Here is a 19,993-nt window from a genome sequence, read left to right on the forward strand (position 1 = left end):
AATAAATGAAATTCCCCGTTAATTTTCAGAATGCTTACTGATTATTTGAAGGACAAGGGTTATTAAAGTGCCAGTTGTTAAAAAGAAGTTTTAGCTTATTTCTATAAGTCGGTGTTGCGTTTTTTAAATACTCTCACGGAATTTGGTCTTCGGGTAGTGCTTCTCTATCTTTGGTTTTTTGAGAAAGCATTGATTCTGCATAGGCAAAGGATAAATTGGATTTATTGGAAGTACTCGTAGGTTTTGGAAATGATGTGATAGTTGATCTGAGTACACATTTGTACCACTTACATAATGGGATCTATTTGTATTTCAAGAAGTATTTTGAATTTTTCACCTGATTTATCATGGATATTTTCAAATTCTCTTCTTTTAAGTGACAAAATTGTTTGTACGTAGAGTTTTTGCTAATGTACCATATTCTAAGTTAACAGTTTCGTATAATGCTTTTAGAAGTACGAATGATTTTTTACGGCATTCAAATAATTTTTATCAAACCACTTATTATTGAATTTTGTAATAAAACTAAGGTGTTGAGTTTTTGGGGAATTTCTGATGCACGAAATTATATCCTTTGAAAAAACTCTATAAATTCTTTCGATAAAGAAGTTTCGGCTTATTAGATATCTTAATAACTTTGATAGTTAAGTTTCGGTAGGTAATAGCTTCAAATTTTGATGTTGAATTTTATATTTACTGTTCGTTTCGAATACTAGTAACATATGGCCAGAATATACTTTATACTTAACCACTAATTTTAAGACCAAGTTCATCCAGTGGTTATTTGCCATGCAGTTGTCGATAATAGATTTACCTTGTTTCAGAATTCTGCACAAAAATTGGTATTTTTAATGAAACTTTCAGATAAAAGCTTTTTACCTGTAAATTATTTTTTAAAAATCCATCAATTCCTCACTTATAACCCCAACTATCGTACCCAAGCTATTATCTGATAGTTATATTATATTAGCAACTTTTTGCATAATTCTAACAAAATTGCTTCAATAGACTCATAGCTCAACACTCACCCTGTACATGATTATGACTTTGTATTTGGCTTGAATATTATGTTATTTAAATTTTCTATTAAAGTCAGAAAAAGAATATATACATATATTTATCCATTTATAATAAATTCGTTATCCCCATGCGTGTATTTAATTTTAATGAGAGTATTTTAAATGAAACCACTTGCTAAACCAGAAGAGGATTTCAAATTTTGTGTTGCTTACATATTTAAGGATTATACTCATATCTATGTATATTTATTTTTCAGCTAAATTGTATGTTCATAATATAATTATTAATAAACTATCATCATCCATGAGAAAATCAACAAGTTTCGCTCAAAAAACTGAAGGTTTATAAATATTCAAAAGCATACATGTACTAGAATTTATTATTATTTGATATATCACATAAATTTACATAAAATTATGTATGTACGCAAATGTGTTTTGAAATAAATCAAAAAATTGTATACAAAATATATTGAAATTTTGTTAAAATTAACATGATTTGTTCAAAATAACCATTGTCAATAATAATTTTGTAAAAGGATTTAGGATTAAGTTAGGATGCGGAAAAGAATAGAGGAAATGATACTGTGACCAGTTTCTCATAACAATGGATTTCTAGTTGAATCCTTATAGGATACGCATCAGAGAGAGAGAGAGAGTGACTAAATTGGGGTGGTACATAATGAAAAGGAAAAATAGAAACCATAATGATTCTTCCTTAAACCATTTTGAATTCCAAATGAATTTTAATAGATGATCATAAGGGTTTATATGTAGGTAGGGTGCTTATCCATTACAGATTTTATTTGTATGGTGAAACATATCCCAAACATTATTGAGATTTTATGTTGGTGGCCTTTTTGAAGAAACACTTAAGAAGTATTATAGTAACGACCTTCGCATGGTTAAGTCAATTTTTATTCGTTCTTCCTAAACTTTTGTCAACATTCATACATTCCACAGTTTCGATGTTAAACTACTTTTACATCTTCAGACAATACCAGAAAGTACGTGCGGTGGCATACTTTAACCCTTAGTTTAAGAAACCCTTAACAACACCGTTCGTATGTCGTTCGGGTGATTTAATTTAATTCGATTTCAAAAGTGCGAATAATATATTTTCACCTTAACCATTCAATACTTTTCACAACTAGATCGCTTACATCAATTTGTTTTTCAAAGAACAACCATTTTCCCTTAACAAATAAGAGGAAACTATAGATACGAGGGTTATAGAATTCGTAGCGGTACTTTACCTTTAAACTTTGTTTTTTCTTTGATTGAATTCAATTGCCAATAATTTTTCACTTTCTGAATGTATAGGAAAAAGCAGGGGGTTTCCAGCTCCCCATAGATATAAAATTTCAAAGAAAGAGAAAAACTTCAATTCGCTATAGTTCTATAGACTTTATTCTTTTCATGATATACAGGATAGTTCTGTTTTATTCACGTACACCTACAGACATAGAAATAGGTACATGCATATACTCGTACATATATATATTTTGTTTATGTGAATAAATTCTATTTGCTTTATTTTCATTTCACATTTAAATAGTATCGTTGTCTGATTTAGCCAGACTAACACACCATTTTCGAGATATTTTATTTGATGCTTTTCATTCTATTTTTTTAGTCACCCCCATCCCCTGTTTCCATCTGTGCAAAGTATAAAATGACAATAACAATAAAAATAAAATTTCTCAGTAATTGGAGTTCTTCTTGGAAAAGTAAAATGTGAGCACAATCACGTTAAATTGTCTAACACAGCATGAAGTATGGCATACACAGGATATACATATACAACAGGAGAAGAGGAGAAGGAGCAGAAACAGGAGCAGAAGCAAAGGAGCAGCAAGTTAGTTGTTGTTAAAGATTGTATAATAGTACTCAAGTTCTATAAAGAGAGCTCCCATCTATATTCTACACCATCTCCATATAATATACCATACTCCATTTTCCAGGACCAAAAGCAGCAGTGGCAGTGGAAGCAGCAGTAGCAGCAGCAGGATCCAAACAAACTGTCTAGTTGAAGTGTTCTTAATGGGTGGCAATTTCAAGTCGTCTTATGCTCGTATACTTCTTCCAAAAGTGATAAATTTATGGTGCGCGTTTTCAACTTTGAACGCAAAAACACAACGCGCGCGATGACGATCACGATGGCTACGACCAAAAAGACAACGACTTCCAAGAAGATGCCGCCGTTCATTGTCGTTGTCGTTGTCGCTGTCGCCATCGGCGTCGTCCTTACCGCCTCACCAAATGGCGGCAAGGTTCTTTATTCATATATGGTGGCTGCTCGATGAAAAGAGGTGGTGTTCTTTTCTCATAAATTACTTAAAATATATTCAACATCAACGCATAAAGTGTTGTGTTTGTACTGGCTTTATGTACCTATACTACACATATACATACATACAACAACTTGAAAAACCAATTTGAATCCTTGACTGTTGTATAGTTCGACATCAAAAGGCAATATATTTTGATTTCAATAAAATGCTACGTATGAGGTACTGCCATTTATTAATATGCATCTTTCTGTGCATATTATGAAACATTTAACAGTTGAATATATTGAAATATATATTTATAGATGTCCATATATATTTATGAAACATGAATGTCATATTGGTTTGGTTGTTATGCATCATAGCAATTGAAATTAAATTATACAAAAATAGTTTATAGGTACGCATTACAACAACTAGGTTGCGCATTGAGTGTTGCCAATTTTATTACAATTTTGTAAGGACTCCATATAGGAAAATAAATGTTTTTAAGAATTCTTTTATTTATTAAAATGTGTTTGAAGATTTGGTAAATTGTTTTATGTTATCTTTATTAACTGAAATATGCCGAACTTTAGTAATTTTATCAGCCTTTTTAGCAAATAACTAAACAACACAAATTATTCATGCATTTTGAGAATATTGAGTAAGAAAACTTGTTTAAAAATTCTTCTACGTACAACAAAATTCGAACTCGTGGTTTTTATCAAAAATGACACAACGATGGTAAAGAAGTCGGAAAAAGTGGGTACCCGATTCCATGCGTTGGTCTGTCTTTCTGTCCTTACTCCTAGAGCTCGAACCCTTACTTCTAAAGAGAAGAAACTTTAAGGTTTTAAGCCGATTATCGTTTGATGCTTTTTTTAATTTTTTTTTAAGACTAAATAAATAAATAGGAAATGTTCTGGTCAAAAATCGTAAATTCGAATTTTCTCAAAAACGAACCGAAAATTTGTATACATTTTTTTTTCACTTGAGTTCTCTCAATAAAAAATATATGTTTTTGTATTGCTATAGAAGGATACCTTCAATAAAACCGTTATTAACATTCCATAGGAAGTTATTGTAATCGGTCCGAATTGTCGAATTGAAAATTTAGACATTTCTCGACGTTTCAAGGTTATATGAGTCACAATAAAAGATAAGTCGTTAAAACGTACTTCCGTCCGTATGTACGTTCGCGACGTTTTTTTTCGTCGCCCATAGCTCAAAAACCAGAAGAGATATCGACTTCACCCACGCAATTTTCTTGAGAGCCCTTTCTGCATCTTTCTGCCTTGTTATCTGTATAACAAAATTTATTTGAAATCGATATGTCTTCTAGTTCTTGAGCTATGGACGACGAAAAAAACGTCGCGAACGCACAGACATCTTTCTAAAAATCTTTTATTTCGACTCTAAGGACCTTGAAACGTCGAGAAATGTCAAAATTTTCAATTTGACAAATCGGACCCATTACAATAACTTCCTATGGGAAGTTAAAAATTACTCAAAGTTGGCAAAAATTGAATTTTGGCTCAAATATTTTCTCAAAAACGTGAGATTATGGCTTCCAACTAATTTTCACTTCTAAAAAAATTTTGTTTTCAACATTCTGTAAAATTTTGAGAGAAATCGAATTGATAGTTTTTTTACAAAAATAAAAACCTAACCAAAAAATTAACAAAAAAAGCTTTTAAAAAATTAATAATGTTGTCTTCAAGCTTTTTTATTTTACAGAAAATATTGTTTACACAGTCCGTTTTTCATAAAAAAAATAAAACCTACAAAAAATAGTACGAAAATTTGGTAAAAATAGTTTTTTCGGTTCTTGATATCTCTCAAATTAATTTCATTCATCCAATTTGTGAGAATATAAGAAATGCTACTAAAATTGGTAAAAATTAGTTTTCGACTAAAAATCTATTTAACAAACTATATTTTCAAACTAAACTATTTGTTTATATGAAAAATATTGTTGGTAATTTAAAAATTATTAAGAATATTGCAACTGACAACTTTTTTACAAACTTTTAAGCAAGACAAAACTACAGACAGGATGCGAAGTTATCAGTGTGGGTCACATCTCAGCCTCTATTTTGTTTTGAGACAGCTAAAACATTCGTGTAGTGCGGCTTAAGAAATAATCCCTATAATTAACAGAACATTTGAAATTGACATCAGGGGTAAGCTGATAAGCATTCCTAGAAGCACGGGAATTGTTTAAAGGGTTGAACGCAACTGGCTATTTTACTAAATCATTGTTAAAAAAATAACAATAAAACCATGAGGCATTGCTGTGGTTTTCAAGAGAAGAAAATGTCGTGGTAAGAGAACTATATCCTATCATTTTTAGAGCTCTCATTTCGATTCTATCCAAAAAAGACTCAAGCTCGCCTTAGCCCAAATACTTGAATCATACTCCGATTTTGGACTAAAAAAAGTTTTGCTAATTATAGCCTGATCAAAAGGGAGAAAAACTTCTTGCATCATGGGAGAAAAGCTAAACAACTATCAGCATTTTTGACACTTACGAATATTTGATCACTCCACAACAAGTTTTTTGTGATCCCAAAACTGAAAGAAGAGGTTTATCAATACCAAATGCAAGCATTTTCGATAAGAGAATTTAATGCTAAAATCTATTAAATAACTTTGAAATATTTAGTGCAATAAACTTACTTTCAAAAACGAAGTAAGGATTTTATAATTTTTGATGATCAAAAATGTCATTTTATTTTTAATTTTTAGGGAAATATTTAAAAATTTGTTTTTGAAATGCAATATCTCGGAAATGGGTCAAATTTTTTTTACAAAATTCTACTAAATATATATTAAAACTCATACATACATATACAAAATTAATTTAAAACAAAAACCGCTCAAACGATTTTCAAATAAAAATTTGGAAAAACTAAGATTAAAATAAAATTTGAATTTTTGAAAACAAACTTATCCTGCAAGTACATTTTTAATCTAAAAATACAGGAAATATTTATATATTAATTTATTATCTTTTGAGCAAGTTCGTGTGAAACAGTCGAGTATTTTATTTTATCTGTAGACAACTTTTGCTGACTGCGAAAATAAGAATTTCAAAGTTTAAACAAATCAGCTTGTATTCAGTTATCTCAGTAAAAACAAGTGGTTAACCTCAGAATCTTAAGGAAGAAGTTGATTTCTTGTAAAAACCTTTATTTTGGCACACAAAATGTTGTAATAAGAGCAATTATATTAATTAGTGATTGTTATTAGATATTCAAATTAAAAGGATATAAGTTAAAAAAAAAAACACTCTTAACGTAAAAGTTGTAAGGAATAAAATGTGTGCCATCTTTATATCAAAACCCAGATAACTTCCACTTTCATGTCTGCCTGTCGATATTTCTAAAAGTTTTACAAAATATAAACAAAAAATATTGTGTGAGTTAAAAAAAGTCTGAAGTCAATTTGTCTTCGTTTTCAAGATTTCTATCAGTTTTTGGTTGATTTTTTCAGGTTTTTGTAAGAAAACGGTGTCAACTGAATGAACTAAAAGTTAACAATTTTTGGAATATAATACTAAATGTTTGTACTATATTTTATAGTAACTTCCTATGGGAAATTAAAAACAAATATTGGTTATTTAGATTTTAAGGAACCCAAATGATTTGTTTGTAAAATAAAAGTATTTATTTTTTTTTCTTTTAAATCAATAGACTAAGAAAAAATACTGTAAGCCTTAAATTTCTAAAAATTCTTGACGAAATTCTAAATTAAAATAAATCTAGTAATTCGTAGTTTATCTATGGAACGCCATTTGAAAATATTTAGAACTTGAGCATTTCTTCACATCATATCATATCTCTGGAACTCGGTTAAAATCATTTTTGAGTTCTAAAACTTTTAAATCTCGGTTGAATGGAACTGAGTCTTAACGTGTTTTTCTTATTTTTTCGGAACCATGTTTGCAGTTCTGACTCAAGTTCTGACATTGTAAAAAAATCAGTTTTCGTTGAAACGGACCTTTTATTAAGGATTAGGTATTCTTACTTTTTTCAAAATGAAAATTGTGTTTTAGTTTTTTTTATTGTGTTTGAGATTGATGTTTTTAAATTATCATTTTTTGATAAATATACACATATTTGTGTTGCACTAAACATTTTTGCTCAAATTAAGATCAAAAGAAAGTTGTTTTTAGTCGTGCAATTTAAATAATATCATTCGAAGCATTCAATTTAAATGATAGAAAGTAAAAATATTTTTTGTCTAGACGAAAAAAGTAACAATATTGCTAAAAGTTTTCCACTAAACGGAGGTCTAAAACTTTATCTGGTTATCTTGTTTATAGAAAATGAATAAATAAATTAGGTGGTGCAACAATCTGTTGAAAACTATTGCCTAGAACTTACGACTCTCAACCATTCCATTGAACGAGTAATGTTGTCAAGAATGTAGGGGACCTACTGTTTTAATCCGAATCCGATCGGATAATTTGAGAAAGCACTTTTCATGACAAGAATTAGTCTTGGAGAATTTGTCAATTGCTCGCAAGAGGCAGTACCCGTGAAAAAGATGACAGAGTCAGGGATCAAACTCAAGACCTCTAGCATGGCAGTCCAACGCACTAAACTTCATGCCATGGGCACTCTATTCTATGTTAATGTTGATTATTTTAGATTGGATGTTATTTCTCGACATAATTTTAATAGCTCTTGTGTCTATTAGTGCAGTCTCAATAATTGTGGTCTTTATAAACGCTAATACGTGTAATAACCTCCCGTTCTTTGATGAAATATATATGTAAAACTTAAATAAAGCGCATTAAAAGTAAATAGTTTATTAAGATTAAATGCTTGTGTACACTTTACAGTATTTATTCTATTATGAATTTTTGCAAAACAGTCAAAAATATTTTATTACACGGAAAGAAGTGTATGGCATTTATGACAATATGCTAGTATGGCCTGGAGTCATATACTAAAAAAGTATCGGTGATATTCCTACATTGTATTGCTACAACTCCTATAAGTGTGGAATTATGTACCATACTGTATACCACAATCTTTGCTTGTAACACAAGGGCGCATAGTACGTTTGACGAGACGGTATTGCCTTGAGCCCCATACTATATGGGAGATGTCGCAATGCTACTAGTTTTTCCCGCAATAATTTATGGCGTGATAATCGATAACCTTATTGGATTGCTGTGAATAGTGTAAGTATAAGGGACATAACAATAATTTATAAACTTTTCTGCTAGGAGAAGTATGGGCCTGACTCCCATACTAGCATCGGCGTATCGGCTATAACTTTTGTCGACGTTACTATTCTCAGTATGGCCAAATTACCTACGCTTACAACTTTTTATCCAATGGAATGTTCTAAGCCATACAGTATTGCGTGCAAACTCATACTGTCATTGTCATATTCGCAATGTATTTCTTTGCGTCCATTACACATAAATTGTCCTTTTGTTCTGAAATTTAATCAAAACACGGAAGGAATCTAAAAATTAGGTCTTTGGAAGAAGTAAATATATTTTTGAACAGAGTTCTAATATTCTAGACCCTCAAATGTAAGGATCTTATAACAGGTAGTTCCATATAAAACTGAGATCTAAATCAGAGTTCAAACGGTTGAGAATTTGATGAAAAAATGAGTTAGAGGTGAGTTGAGTACTCATTTATCAATAAATCGAACTTAAGAGACTAGAACTTTGTCAAGAAATTGGCCGTAATATTTACTCAAAGATATTTTTTACTCCAAAAGATATTGTCATTTTATTTTTATGAAAGCTTACCTCATAGTAATACCCGTGGCATGATGGTTAGTGCGTTGGACTGTCATACGAAGGTCTTGGGTTCTATCCCTGCCTGTGCCACCATAAGTTTTATTCACGGGTATTGCCTCTTGCGAGGAATTGACAAATTTTCCAAGAGTAGTAGTAAGTAAACTGTAGGTCCCCTCCATCCCTGCAATAACTTGCACACAGAAATGGTTGAGAGTTGTAAGTCACTAGGCCCTGGTACTCTAAGGACTGTTGCGCCACCTAATTTAATACCCCATAAAATTCAAGATAAATAAAATAAAGATATTGATTTAAAACATATTTATAAAAAATATAGTTGCAATCATTTGATTAAATGGATAAATTAGAAAAAATCAGTTGGTATCTTAATTTTTGAGAAGAAAAGTATTAGTTGGATATTTCCAAACATTTTCCTAGATGCTAAAACAAATCTTTGCATAAGATGAAATACGTTTGAAGTCAATTGATTTATTTTTGTTCTCGTGATATTCGAGATTAAAATCAAAGTTTCTCAATTTAAAGTAATATTTTTCAAAAGTTATAATTCCATGAAAAAAACTGTCAATTGATTTTTTGTTCGTAAAATACTAGAGCAGATTTATACAATGTTCTTGTCTTTTTTTATTTCGATAACGTAAAAATGTATTCAACCAAAAAAAACATTAATGCAAATCCTTGGCAAATGTCGAATTATTCAAGTCGAAAAACGGTTCCGATTTTAAACGTTAATATATTGCTCATCACCAATGATATATTAGACACCGATATATCTTTGATTGAAATAGAAACAGTTTTACGAAAAGCTAAAAATAATAAAGCACCAGGTGAAGATGGTGTACCGTACGAATTTTTTAAGAATTCATCGCAAAGTTTTAAGCTGCAACTTGTTGTGCTTTTTAACAAAATTCTTACGAAAGCGGAAGTTCCTTCCTCGTACAAAAAATCGGTTATCTTCCCAATACATAAAAAACGTTCCTTAAATGACGTCTCAAACTACAGAGGTTTATCTTTAATGAATATTATAGCTAAGGTATTTTGCGGAGTTCTTGTCGATCGTTTGGAAAAGTGGGTAGAAGAGAAAAAGATATTATCTGACTTCCAGGCTGGATTTAGGAAAAATTACTCCACTGTTGACCAAATCTTTACTCCGTCATCGATAGTGAAAGCATTTGAGGCAAGAAATAAAAAGGCTTACTCGATGTTTGTTGACTTCAAAGCAGCGTTTGATTTGGTAAATCGCAATGCTTTAATATACAAACTTTCGCAGATCGGTGTTTCAACCAGATTTGTACATGTCATCAAAAATATGTATACAAACACAGAAGCTAACGTCTGGGATGGAACGCATTTTTCTGAATGGTTTAGTACTGATTCTGGTGTCAAACAAGGATGTCCGCTTTATTTTCACTATTCATTAATGACATAGTTAACGACTTACCTGGAGGAATTAGAATGGCCGGAATCCGGATAAATGCTTTACTTTATGCTGACGACATGGTCATACTATCGGAATCGAAAGAAAATCTTCAATTGATGATAAACCGACTGTCTGCATACTGCGATAAATGGGTATAAGAAATCAATACAGAAAAATCAAAAATAATGATCTTTTCGCGATCCAATCGGACTGAAATTGGAAGTAATTGGAAGTACAAAGGAAGAAGTTTGGAGGTGACAAACAAATATAGATATCTTGGAGTGAACCTCAACCCACGGCTGAATTTTAGTAAGCACCTTTACATTAAAGCCAAAACATCACAAAGTTTAATAAACTTAACATGGAGAAAGATCTTCTCAAACAACCTTGTATATTTGTCTACCAAATACCAAATTTTTAATTCAGTTGTGAAGACCACTTTATGTTATGCAGCTCAAGTTTGGGGAATGGAAGAGTATGAGGAAATTGAGAAATTTCAGAGGAGTTTCATCAAAAAAATTTTCAACCTACCAATCAACACGCCGAACTATGCGATCTACTTGGAAACTGGCTTACCAAAATTATTTACAAGCACATTAAAACTACAAGCGGATTATATTATTTAAGTCTTAGGTTTCCCAGATGAGCGACTGAGCAAAATAATGCTGCTTTACGAAATAAGGAACAAAGACTGGTGGTATGACAAATGGCAACGAATTGCTTCTTCATTTGGTGAAGATATGCAAATTAATACAAGTAATATTCTTGATGTTAAGGAAAAAATGTATACAATTATCCAGCTTAATGAAGACTCGGTTCGGAATCAATTTATAAAAACAGCTATTGAATCAGAAAGTCGAATATTATATAGCCAGTTACAATTTAATCTAAATAACAATAACTATTTTCATGAATCTTTAAGCTACAAAGATATTTCTTTGATTTTCAAAGCTAGATGCGAAGTCTTATGTCTCAACGGTAGACCATACAATGGGAGTTTCAACTAGTTCTGTACACTCTGCAATCATAAATCCAAAGAAGACTGCTTCCATTTTATGTGCGTATGTCCAATTTTCAGATACAAGAGATACATATTTTCAAAAATTCTCTCTCACTCTACAAGAGACAATTCTAATATTAAATGGACCAGATTGGAAAAATCTTGTCAACTATCTGAAGGAAGTTTGCAGATTTAGAAAATTGATTATGAGTGAATATGATTAAACTAGTAGATGTATATATGTATGTACATATGTAAAAATCAATATATAATTAAAACTGATATTTAAAACAAAGTTTACCAATGTCATACAAATTTAAGTTGCTAGTCGAGCTGACGGCAAAGCCAAAGCTTTTAAATTCAAAAACAAATGATTATGTATTTATTTTAAAAAACTGTTAATAAATGAATTACTTACTTACTTACTTACTTATTGCTGTTTGTGTGAAACCTTTTTTATAGGTGACATCAACGTGTACCGCTAAACCTCAATTATTTTAAATAGTGTCAGTATGGGATTTGTTTTTTTTAAATCAATACAATTTAACAACAAATGGAAGCACTGAAAAATATAAAATCACCCTAAGAACAATGATAACGCTGCACGAAGTAGAAAAAATGTATTAAATGCATCTTCAGTCGGTGTATTGCATATTTTTGCACCACATTCAATAACAATATTACATGACAACGTGATGATGGCAGAGCATACAATATGTTGGAATTCTATCCCACTACGAAAGTTATGCTGAGCTAGCTTTCTACATTATATCCTACGGTGTGTTCCATAGAATTTTTGTGGGTCTCTAAACACAAATCATACACAGCCCCACCCACCACCATGAATATTTCCATTCTTGTCATCATAACCATCACCATCATCATCATCATCATTGTTTGTGGTATAACCAAAACTTTGTAAATCCATCAGTCAAACGCCAAATACAAAATGTTGCGGCTATATAATATTTTAGATTAGATTATTCGAGCTTACATAAATGCATATGTACAGCACATAAAATTTAAATTTAATTTCTAAAAATATTTATCGTGATGCATATCTTAAAAATTCAATGCAATTTTCACACCAAAAACACTCGATTATAAAATTTCTAAAAGAACAATACACATAATTATGTATGTACTACAAAATATCATGTAACCACCACAAACAAAAACAAACCCATATAATCACAAACACATACAATACATGCTATAGATACATGTCTTCGTGGACGTGTGGACCCAAAAAACAGTCCTAAAAAGGATATTGGCATTTCAAAAACATAAAACGTAATGCACATGCACTGGGGCGTATGCGTGATATTTATTGCAATAAATTGTGTGATTGTAGATTGTGTCTAGGTATGCAACAATTCCCTAGGGTTGGGGTTGGGATTTTGGTCTTAGGGAGTTGTTCCGTGGATATGGACTATGGACTATAGACTAAGGACTATAGACTATGGATATAAACGAATTGAAATTTTATAGTCTATCAAACTAAAAAGAACTTGTAGATACATTTATAGTCCTCGTATAGTCGTCGTTCGTAGAGCTGCTGCTGGCAAATTGATTGACATGAACGATAGATAGGAATGGGGTTGGTTAAGAGGGTTTTATGGCATGATGGAATGATGGTATGTTGATATGGAATGGCCAAGTAGGATTTCATGGCGTATGGTAATTTGTCTTGTGTGTGATGTAACAGGTACCACATTAGCACATGAATCGAGTGATGAAGCGTATGTGGTGTCCATTTTTCATCGAGAGTGCTCGTGGGTATATATGTAACGTATACATAAATATAGGTATGTGGTCGTATCTTGAATGATTATAGGGTATATGCTAATGGAATTGAGTGGATATGGGAGTGCAGCCTTGCGATAATCTTAGCCTGTGGTGTGTGCAAAACGGAAAATGGTATAAATGTACAAGTACATATTATGTGGTATGTATATCCACTCCATCATTCTGACCTGATTGCCTTATTGCGTTTCAAGGCACCATATTCTCTGAATTTGAACCAATATTTGCTTAGTGATTGAACCGTACAATTTTCCCAGTCAATATTATTGAATTAATATACAATCTATGGTTTGTTTTTTGCTCAAGAAATTTCACTTTATCTGTATAAATATATAAAGTTGTTGGTTGGTTGAGTAGGTATTCGGTCGGTTTGTTAGTTGGTGTAGATTTGACGATTAAATTGTTGATTGGATTAAGTAAACAGATTTTAAGTGTTGCTTTTTAGAATATTGTAGGATTCTTCTTGAAAAAGAAGTTTAAAACCCGTCGACTCAGACGTCAACAGCTAGTTATAATAAGAGAATAGCAACAAAAAAGTTATTTAGAGAGTGTCATGTCTACTCTTTTCGATGGTTCAGTGTACCTATCCTTTTTTTATAAACTAATTTTAAATTAAATAAAGTGAACATTTCAATTAGTTAAAATATTTAAAAGATAATGCAATCAGCTAGTATTAAATTTTATTCCATTTTAAAGAATAAATATGAATTCAAAAACGAAAACAAAAAACATTCAAAGAAATATTCAGCTCGAAAATTTTAAGAAACAAAATTGTTAACAAAATTTAAAACAATTTTAAATTACGAAAATACGTATTACTAAATTATTAGCAAAATCCAAATAACAGTTTTTATTACAAAAACAAAAAGCCTACAAAAATTGGTCTTTGACCCGAACATCTAAAGAATAAGTTAAGACTTTTGACTTAAATCTTAATTTATTTTACAAATAATATATTGGTAGCATTATAAAATTCATTAGAATATCTCAACTGAATATTTTATTAACAACACAAAAAATCTTCAAAAATGCTACCAAAAAATGGTAAAAACTACACTGGGAGCTATTTGAAACTCAAAACAGTGTTTTTATATTTGTACGTTTGAGTGTTGGTATTTTTAACTTCACATAGGGAGTTATAGTAATTGGTCCGAATTTTCGAATTGAAAATTTTGACATTTCTCTAGAGTCTAAAAAAAAAAGATTTTTAGAAAGATGTCTGCTCGTGCCTGTGTACGCATGTTGGCGAAGTTTTTTTCGTCGTTCAAAACTCAAGAACCAGTCGAGATATCGACTTTAAATGAATTTTGTTATACAGATAATAATGCAGAAAGAAATGACTTTAAACAAAAATTACGTGCGTATTTTTTTTACAATAGCAATTTAAAAAAATTAACATTTTGGTTAACGCAAAATATCTCACGAACCAATAACGTTAGCGACTTGAATTAACTTTTATATTTTTTATTGTAACGTGATAAGTAACAAACAAATATATTTTTGGAAAAAAAAATCAATTATCAATTTTTTTATAAATCAAATAAAAAACTTAAAATATAAACGAACAAAATATGATTGTAACTCTTAAATAATTTTATGTAACGAGAAATAAAGTTTTTAATTCACAGCTTTTTTACAAAAAAAAAAACAAAAACCTAAAAAAATCATTACTAAAAGTTAGTAAAAATTTACTTTCGTATCAAATATCTTTTCAAAAATTTGAGACTATGGCTTTAAACTAATTTTATCTAATAAAAAAATGTTGTTTTCGACATTCATTAACAACAGTCCGTTTGTTCATAAAAAAAATATAATCTACAAAATTGTTAAAAATTGATGTTTGGTTCTCGATATCTCGAGAATAATAGAAGATGTTGACTCCAAATTAATTTAATTCATCCAATTTGAATTTGTGTATACTTATAAGAAGTACAAACTTTTATGAATGGTAAAAATTTATTTTCGACTAAAAATCTCGTTTACAAATTAGTTTTTGAAATTAAACTATTTCATTATACCTATGCAAAATATTGTTGGTAGTTTTAACTTTTGAGAATAATTGAACTGACAAATTTTTAACAAAACACGTACATTTTTCAAACCTTTTAAGCAAGACAAATTGACAGATGGGATGGGAAGTTATCAATGTGTGTCGCATCCCAGCCTCTTTTTATTTTTAAGATCCCTAGAACATAAATCAATAGTTATTAAAAGAAATTCTGTGTCTACGTGTGTACGTTTCTTCCTATAATATTTTAAGAACCAGCAAGGAATAACATCTTAATATTCAAAAAGTGCTTTAAGAAATATTTGCCTGGCTCCAAGTTAAATTAAATTCTAAAACAAATATTGTGACGTCATGTCTAATGAGCCCAAGAAATTAACTTACAGATTTCTTATAAATCTAATTAACTAAAAAAAAATATTTTAGGACCAAGAAACTTATAACCTCCTGTTATGTCTATATATATTATATTGTGCTATATGCATAACCCCTAGATCCGTACTATAAGAAGAATCACAAGAATACATGTAATAGGTTAAGTATGTAATTATGTTAAGATCAGTCTGGTTAGTCATCTCATTAAATAAAGATCATCTTAGCTCTCAATATAACTTCTTTTATTAAGCAAGTACTGTGAAGGTACATGACATTTTTGGCGACGAGGATTATGCGGTTATAAGCCGAAAAAAAATAGAAGAACCCGTATCAAAGATCATGTGATATGATCACGCCGTGTGTGAAACAGTTTGCATATAATTGTATTAATTGTGAAAAAAATTAAGAAAACTATAAAATGACAACAGACAATAAAACTTTATCTAGCATTGCTAGTAAAATGAGTGTTGGAAATTTCCGTGGAAATATTGATCCATTTATAATCGATAAAGACGATTTTGAACAATATGCAGATCGATTAAAGCATATTTTTGTATTAAATGCTATTGGCGAATCTGTGGCAGAGGAGAAGCAAAAAGTGTCAATTTTTGTGTCTTTTGTGGGAGCTGATTTATACAAAATCCTCCGGACATTGATTGCCCCAAAATCAGAATGGGATTTCTCCTATGACGAGCTAATTAAAATAATGAAGCAGTACTTTAAACCAAAATTGAACGTGAGAGCCGAGCGTTTCAAATTCATGTCTCGGAGACTAAAAGATGGTGAAACTTTGCAAGACTTTGTAGTGGAGCTGAAGTCTATTGCCGAAAACTGCGAATATGGTGCCTTTTTGGATCAGGCACTGTCTGACAAGTTCATTTGGTCTCAAAGAAGTTCCGATATCCAGCGAAAACTTCTCAATGAACCATTAAATAAAACATTTAATGAAATATTTGAGTCTGCACAAACAATGGAATCAACTCAGAAGGATGTGAAAGATATTCAGTCGACTCTTCCGTCTATGAATATACATGGTGACCAGAATTGGATTGGGAGAAGCAAATTTAGAATGGGAAATTCTAACCATCGACGCATCGCCTCGAGAAGCAAAGCAAGAAACCACGATCAAGATGGTAATCGTGCATCATCACGACCAAGAAGGTCCAACGAGAAAGTCACGTGCTTTCGATGTCAAAAAGAAGGGCATTACGCATATGACTGTGGTAACAATAGAGTAAGGCATTCAAATACTAACAATAGATATAGAAATAAAAATTATAAAAAAGTCAATCACGTTGATGGTGAACAACAAATGTTATCGAATTTAACTTTAGGTAATGTTACAATAAATTCCTTAAGTTCCGAATATTTAGAACCACTTATTATTTCATTAAAAGTAAACAATATTAATATAAATATGGAGGTTGATTCTGGTGCCTGTCTTTCTATACTCTCTGAACGCATGTACTTGAAGTTGTTTAAAAATTGCAGATTAAAGCCCTTTGATAAAACTCTTAATGTCATTACAGGTGAAAATGTTGTTGTTGTTGGAGCTGTTGAGGTTGCTGTAAATGGTTTGTGTGATGATAAAATATACTGCCTGGATTTGGTTGTGGTTAGAACCGAGAAGGATTTTACTCCTCTTTTGGGTAGAAATTGGCTAAACACCCTTTTTACAAAATGGAGGAATCATTTTAAGGTAAATAGCATTAGTCCATCTCGTGATGAGGTCAAAAACGAAATTTTGAAAGCTTTTCCACAAGTTTTCGATAACAATTATTATGGAATAATTAGGGATCACGTTGCAGAGATTGTGCTTGATGTTAATGCATCACCTATTTTTCATAAACCATATACGGTTCCATATGGATTACGTGAAAAGGTTGAGAAAGAGCTGGGAAGGCTTGTGGAAGTAGGCATCTTGAAACCAGTTAGGTTCAGCGAGTGGGCCACACCAATTGTGGTTGTAGAAAAAAAAGATGGAACCATACGAATCTGTATGGATTGTAAGTCGACCATAAACAGGTATGTTAGGGCTGATCATTACCCGATTCCGCGAATCGACGACATATTGTCTTGTTTTGGAGGTTGTTCCTTCTTTTGCATACTTGATTTAGCTGGGGCGTTCCAGCAAGTTGCACTATCAGAACAGTCGCAAAAGTATGTTACAATCAACACTGATAAGGGTTTGTTTCAATACACTAGGCTTCCATTTGGAATTAAAAGTGCACCCTCCATTTTTCAGTGTGTGATAGATGACATTTTAAAAGGTCTGAAATATGTGAGAGGGTATATCGATGACATCATCATAGGTGGTAGCACGCTAGATGATTGTAAGGCAAATCTGATTGAGGTTTTACGAAGGTTCAATCAGTTAAACGTTAAAGTGCGTATCGACAAGTGTCAATTTTTTAAATCATCGGTCGAGTATCTGGGCCATGAGATTAATGGCGATGGAATTCATCCAAAGGCTAATATGATGAAGGCAATAGTCAACGCTCCTGCTCCCGTTGATGTTTCTTCGTTAAAAGCATACTTGGGTTTGTTAAATTTTTATAATAAATTCATTCCGAATCTTTCTGCTCGATTAGCACCCTTGTATGATCTCTTAAAGAAAGAGAAATCTTTTGATTGGAATCAAGATTGCGAAAAGGTTTTTAACGAGAGTAAATGTTGGTTATATGATAATAATATGTTAGTGCACTACTCCCCAGATAAAGCTCTCGGTATTGTTTGTGACGCCAGCTCATATGGTGTTGGTGGGGTATTATTTCACATAGAGAAAAATGGTGAAGAACGTCCTATAATGTTCGTGTCTAGCACTTTATCGAATGCTGAGAAAAATTATTCTCAAATAGAGCGTGAAGCTCTCGCGGTGATTTTCAGTGTGAAACGTTTTCACAAATATATATACGGGCGTAAAATTACAATTTATAGTGACCATAAGCCCCTTGAGAACATTTTTGGTGACAAAAAGAATAATGCCATAGCTGCCGCAAGATTGCAACGATGGGCTCTGATACTATCACAGTACGATTATAAGATAGTTTATAGAAAAGGAAGCGCTATGAATAACGCTGATGCTTTATCACGTTTGCCCTTGAGCGAGCCAACTGATGTGTCTAGTTGCATGATAAATTTTTTTAATATAGCGGGTAATTTACCCTTGAATGCAAATGACATTGCAAAAGAAACATCGAAAGACGATACTTTGAGCAAAGTTATTTCTTTTATGAATTCAGAATGGCCAGCTTATTTTGAAAATAAATTGTTGCAAAAACTAAGTAGTAGAAAATTAGAATTTTCTATTTCGGATGAGGGATGTTTATTGTTAGGTTGTCGAGTAGTTATTCCAAATTCATTGAAAGGAAAAATGCTAGAACTCTTACATGAAGGACACTTGGGTGTTGTCCGCATGAAAGAGCTCTCCCGAGGTACAATGTGGTGGTTAAATTTAGATCGTGACATTGAGCACTATGTCCGAACGTGTGATGCGTGTCAGCAGGAAAGTAAAAGACCTGGATTTGTTCCGTTGTCATCTTGGCCAGTTACTTCATTTCCTTTCGAGAGAATACATATTGATTTTCTATATTTTAAAAACAAAACATTTTTACTAATGGTAGACACTTTTTCACGATGGATTGATGTCCATATTATGAACAAAACAACAGCAGTTAATGTGTTATCAGTGTTTAGAAAAGTTTTTTGTATTTTTGGCTTACCAAAGGAAATCGTATCTGACAATGGTCCACCATTTTCGTCGGTGGAACTTCAAAATTTTTGTAAGGCAAACAACATTATTTTGACTAAGACTCCACCATATAACCCTCAAACAAACGGCAGTGCTGAGAGAGCAGTTCAAACTTTGAAATCAAGTTTAAAAAAATATTTTCATGATCATAAGATCAAAAATTTACCTATAGAGAACCATGTTGAAAATTTTTTATTTAAATACCGAAATGTTCCTTCAACTACAACAAATAATACACCAGCTAATTTAATTTTTAGATATAATCCGCGAACTATTTTCGATGCTATCAAACCAATAAGTAGCCAAGTAAGCAAACAACCGTTAATTAAAAGTAATAGAGCCCAGTCTAACGAAAACCAAACCCAAAAATTAATTAAATATATAAGTAAGAAGCCACAAAAACAACAACAACAGAAACACAAAGTAACTCAGATCAAAAATAATGAATTCAGTAAAAATCAAACCGTTTGGTATCGATGTAGTTATAACAACTTTGTGCGATGGACACCAGCAATTATATATGACAAAATTTCAAAAGTTGTATATCTCGTAAGATTAA

At 31.4% G+C, this 19,993-nt stretch overlaps 1 protein-coding gene across 1 annotated transcript in view; it reads left to right on the forward strand.

Annotated features, from left to right (window-relative positions):
* Positions 1-16,101: 16,101 nt before the first annotated feature.
* LOC129950290 (uncharacterized) overlaps positions 16,102-19,993 on the forward strand; it is a 45,845-nt gene continuing 41,953 nt past the window's right edge. The window contains exon 1 of the mRNA XM_056062187.1: positions 16,102-19,192. Within this exon, the coding sequence (XP_055918162.1) occupies positions 16,102-19,192 (3,091 nt within the window). The remainder of the gene's footprint in view (positions 19,193-19,993) is intronic.

Source organism: Eupeodes corollae, chromosome 1 (assembly GCF_945859685.1).
Source record: "Eupeodes corollae chromosome 1, idEupCoro1.1, whole genome shotgun sequence".
Taxonomy (NCBI): domain Eukaryota; kingdom Metazoa; phylum Arthropoda; class Insecta; order Diptera; family Syrphidae; genus Eupeodes; species Eupeodes corollae.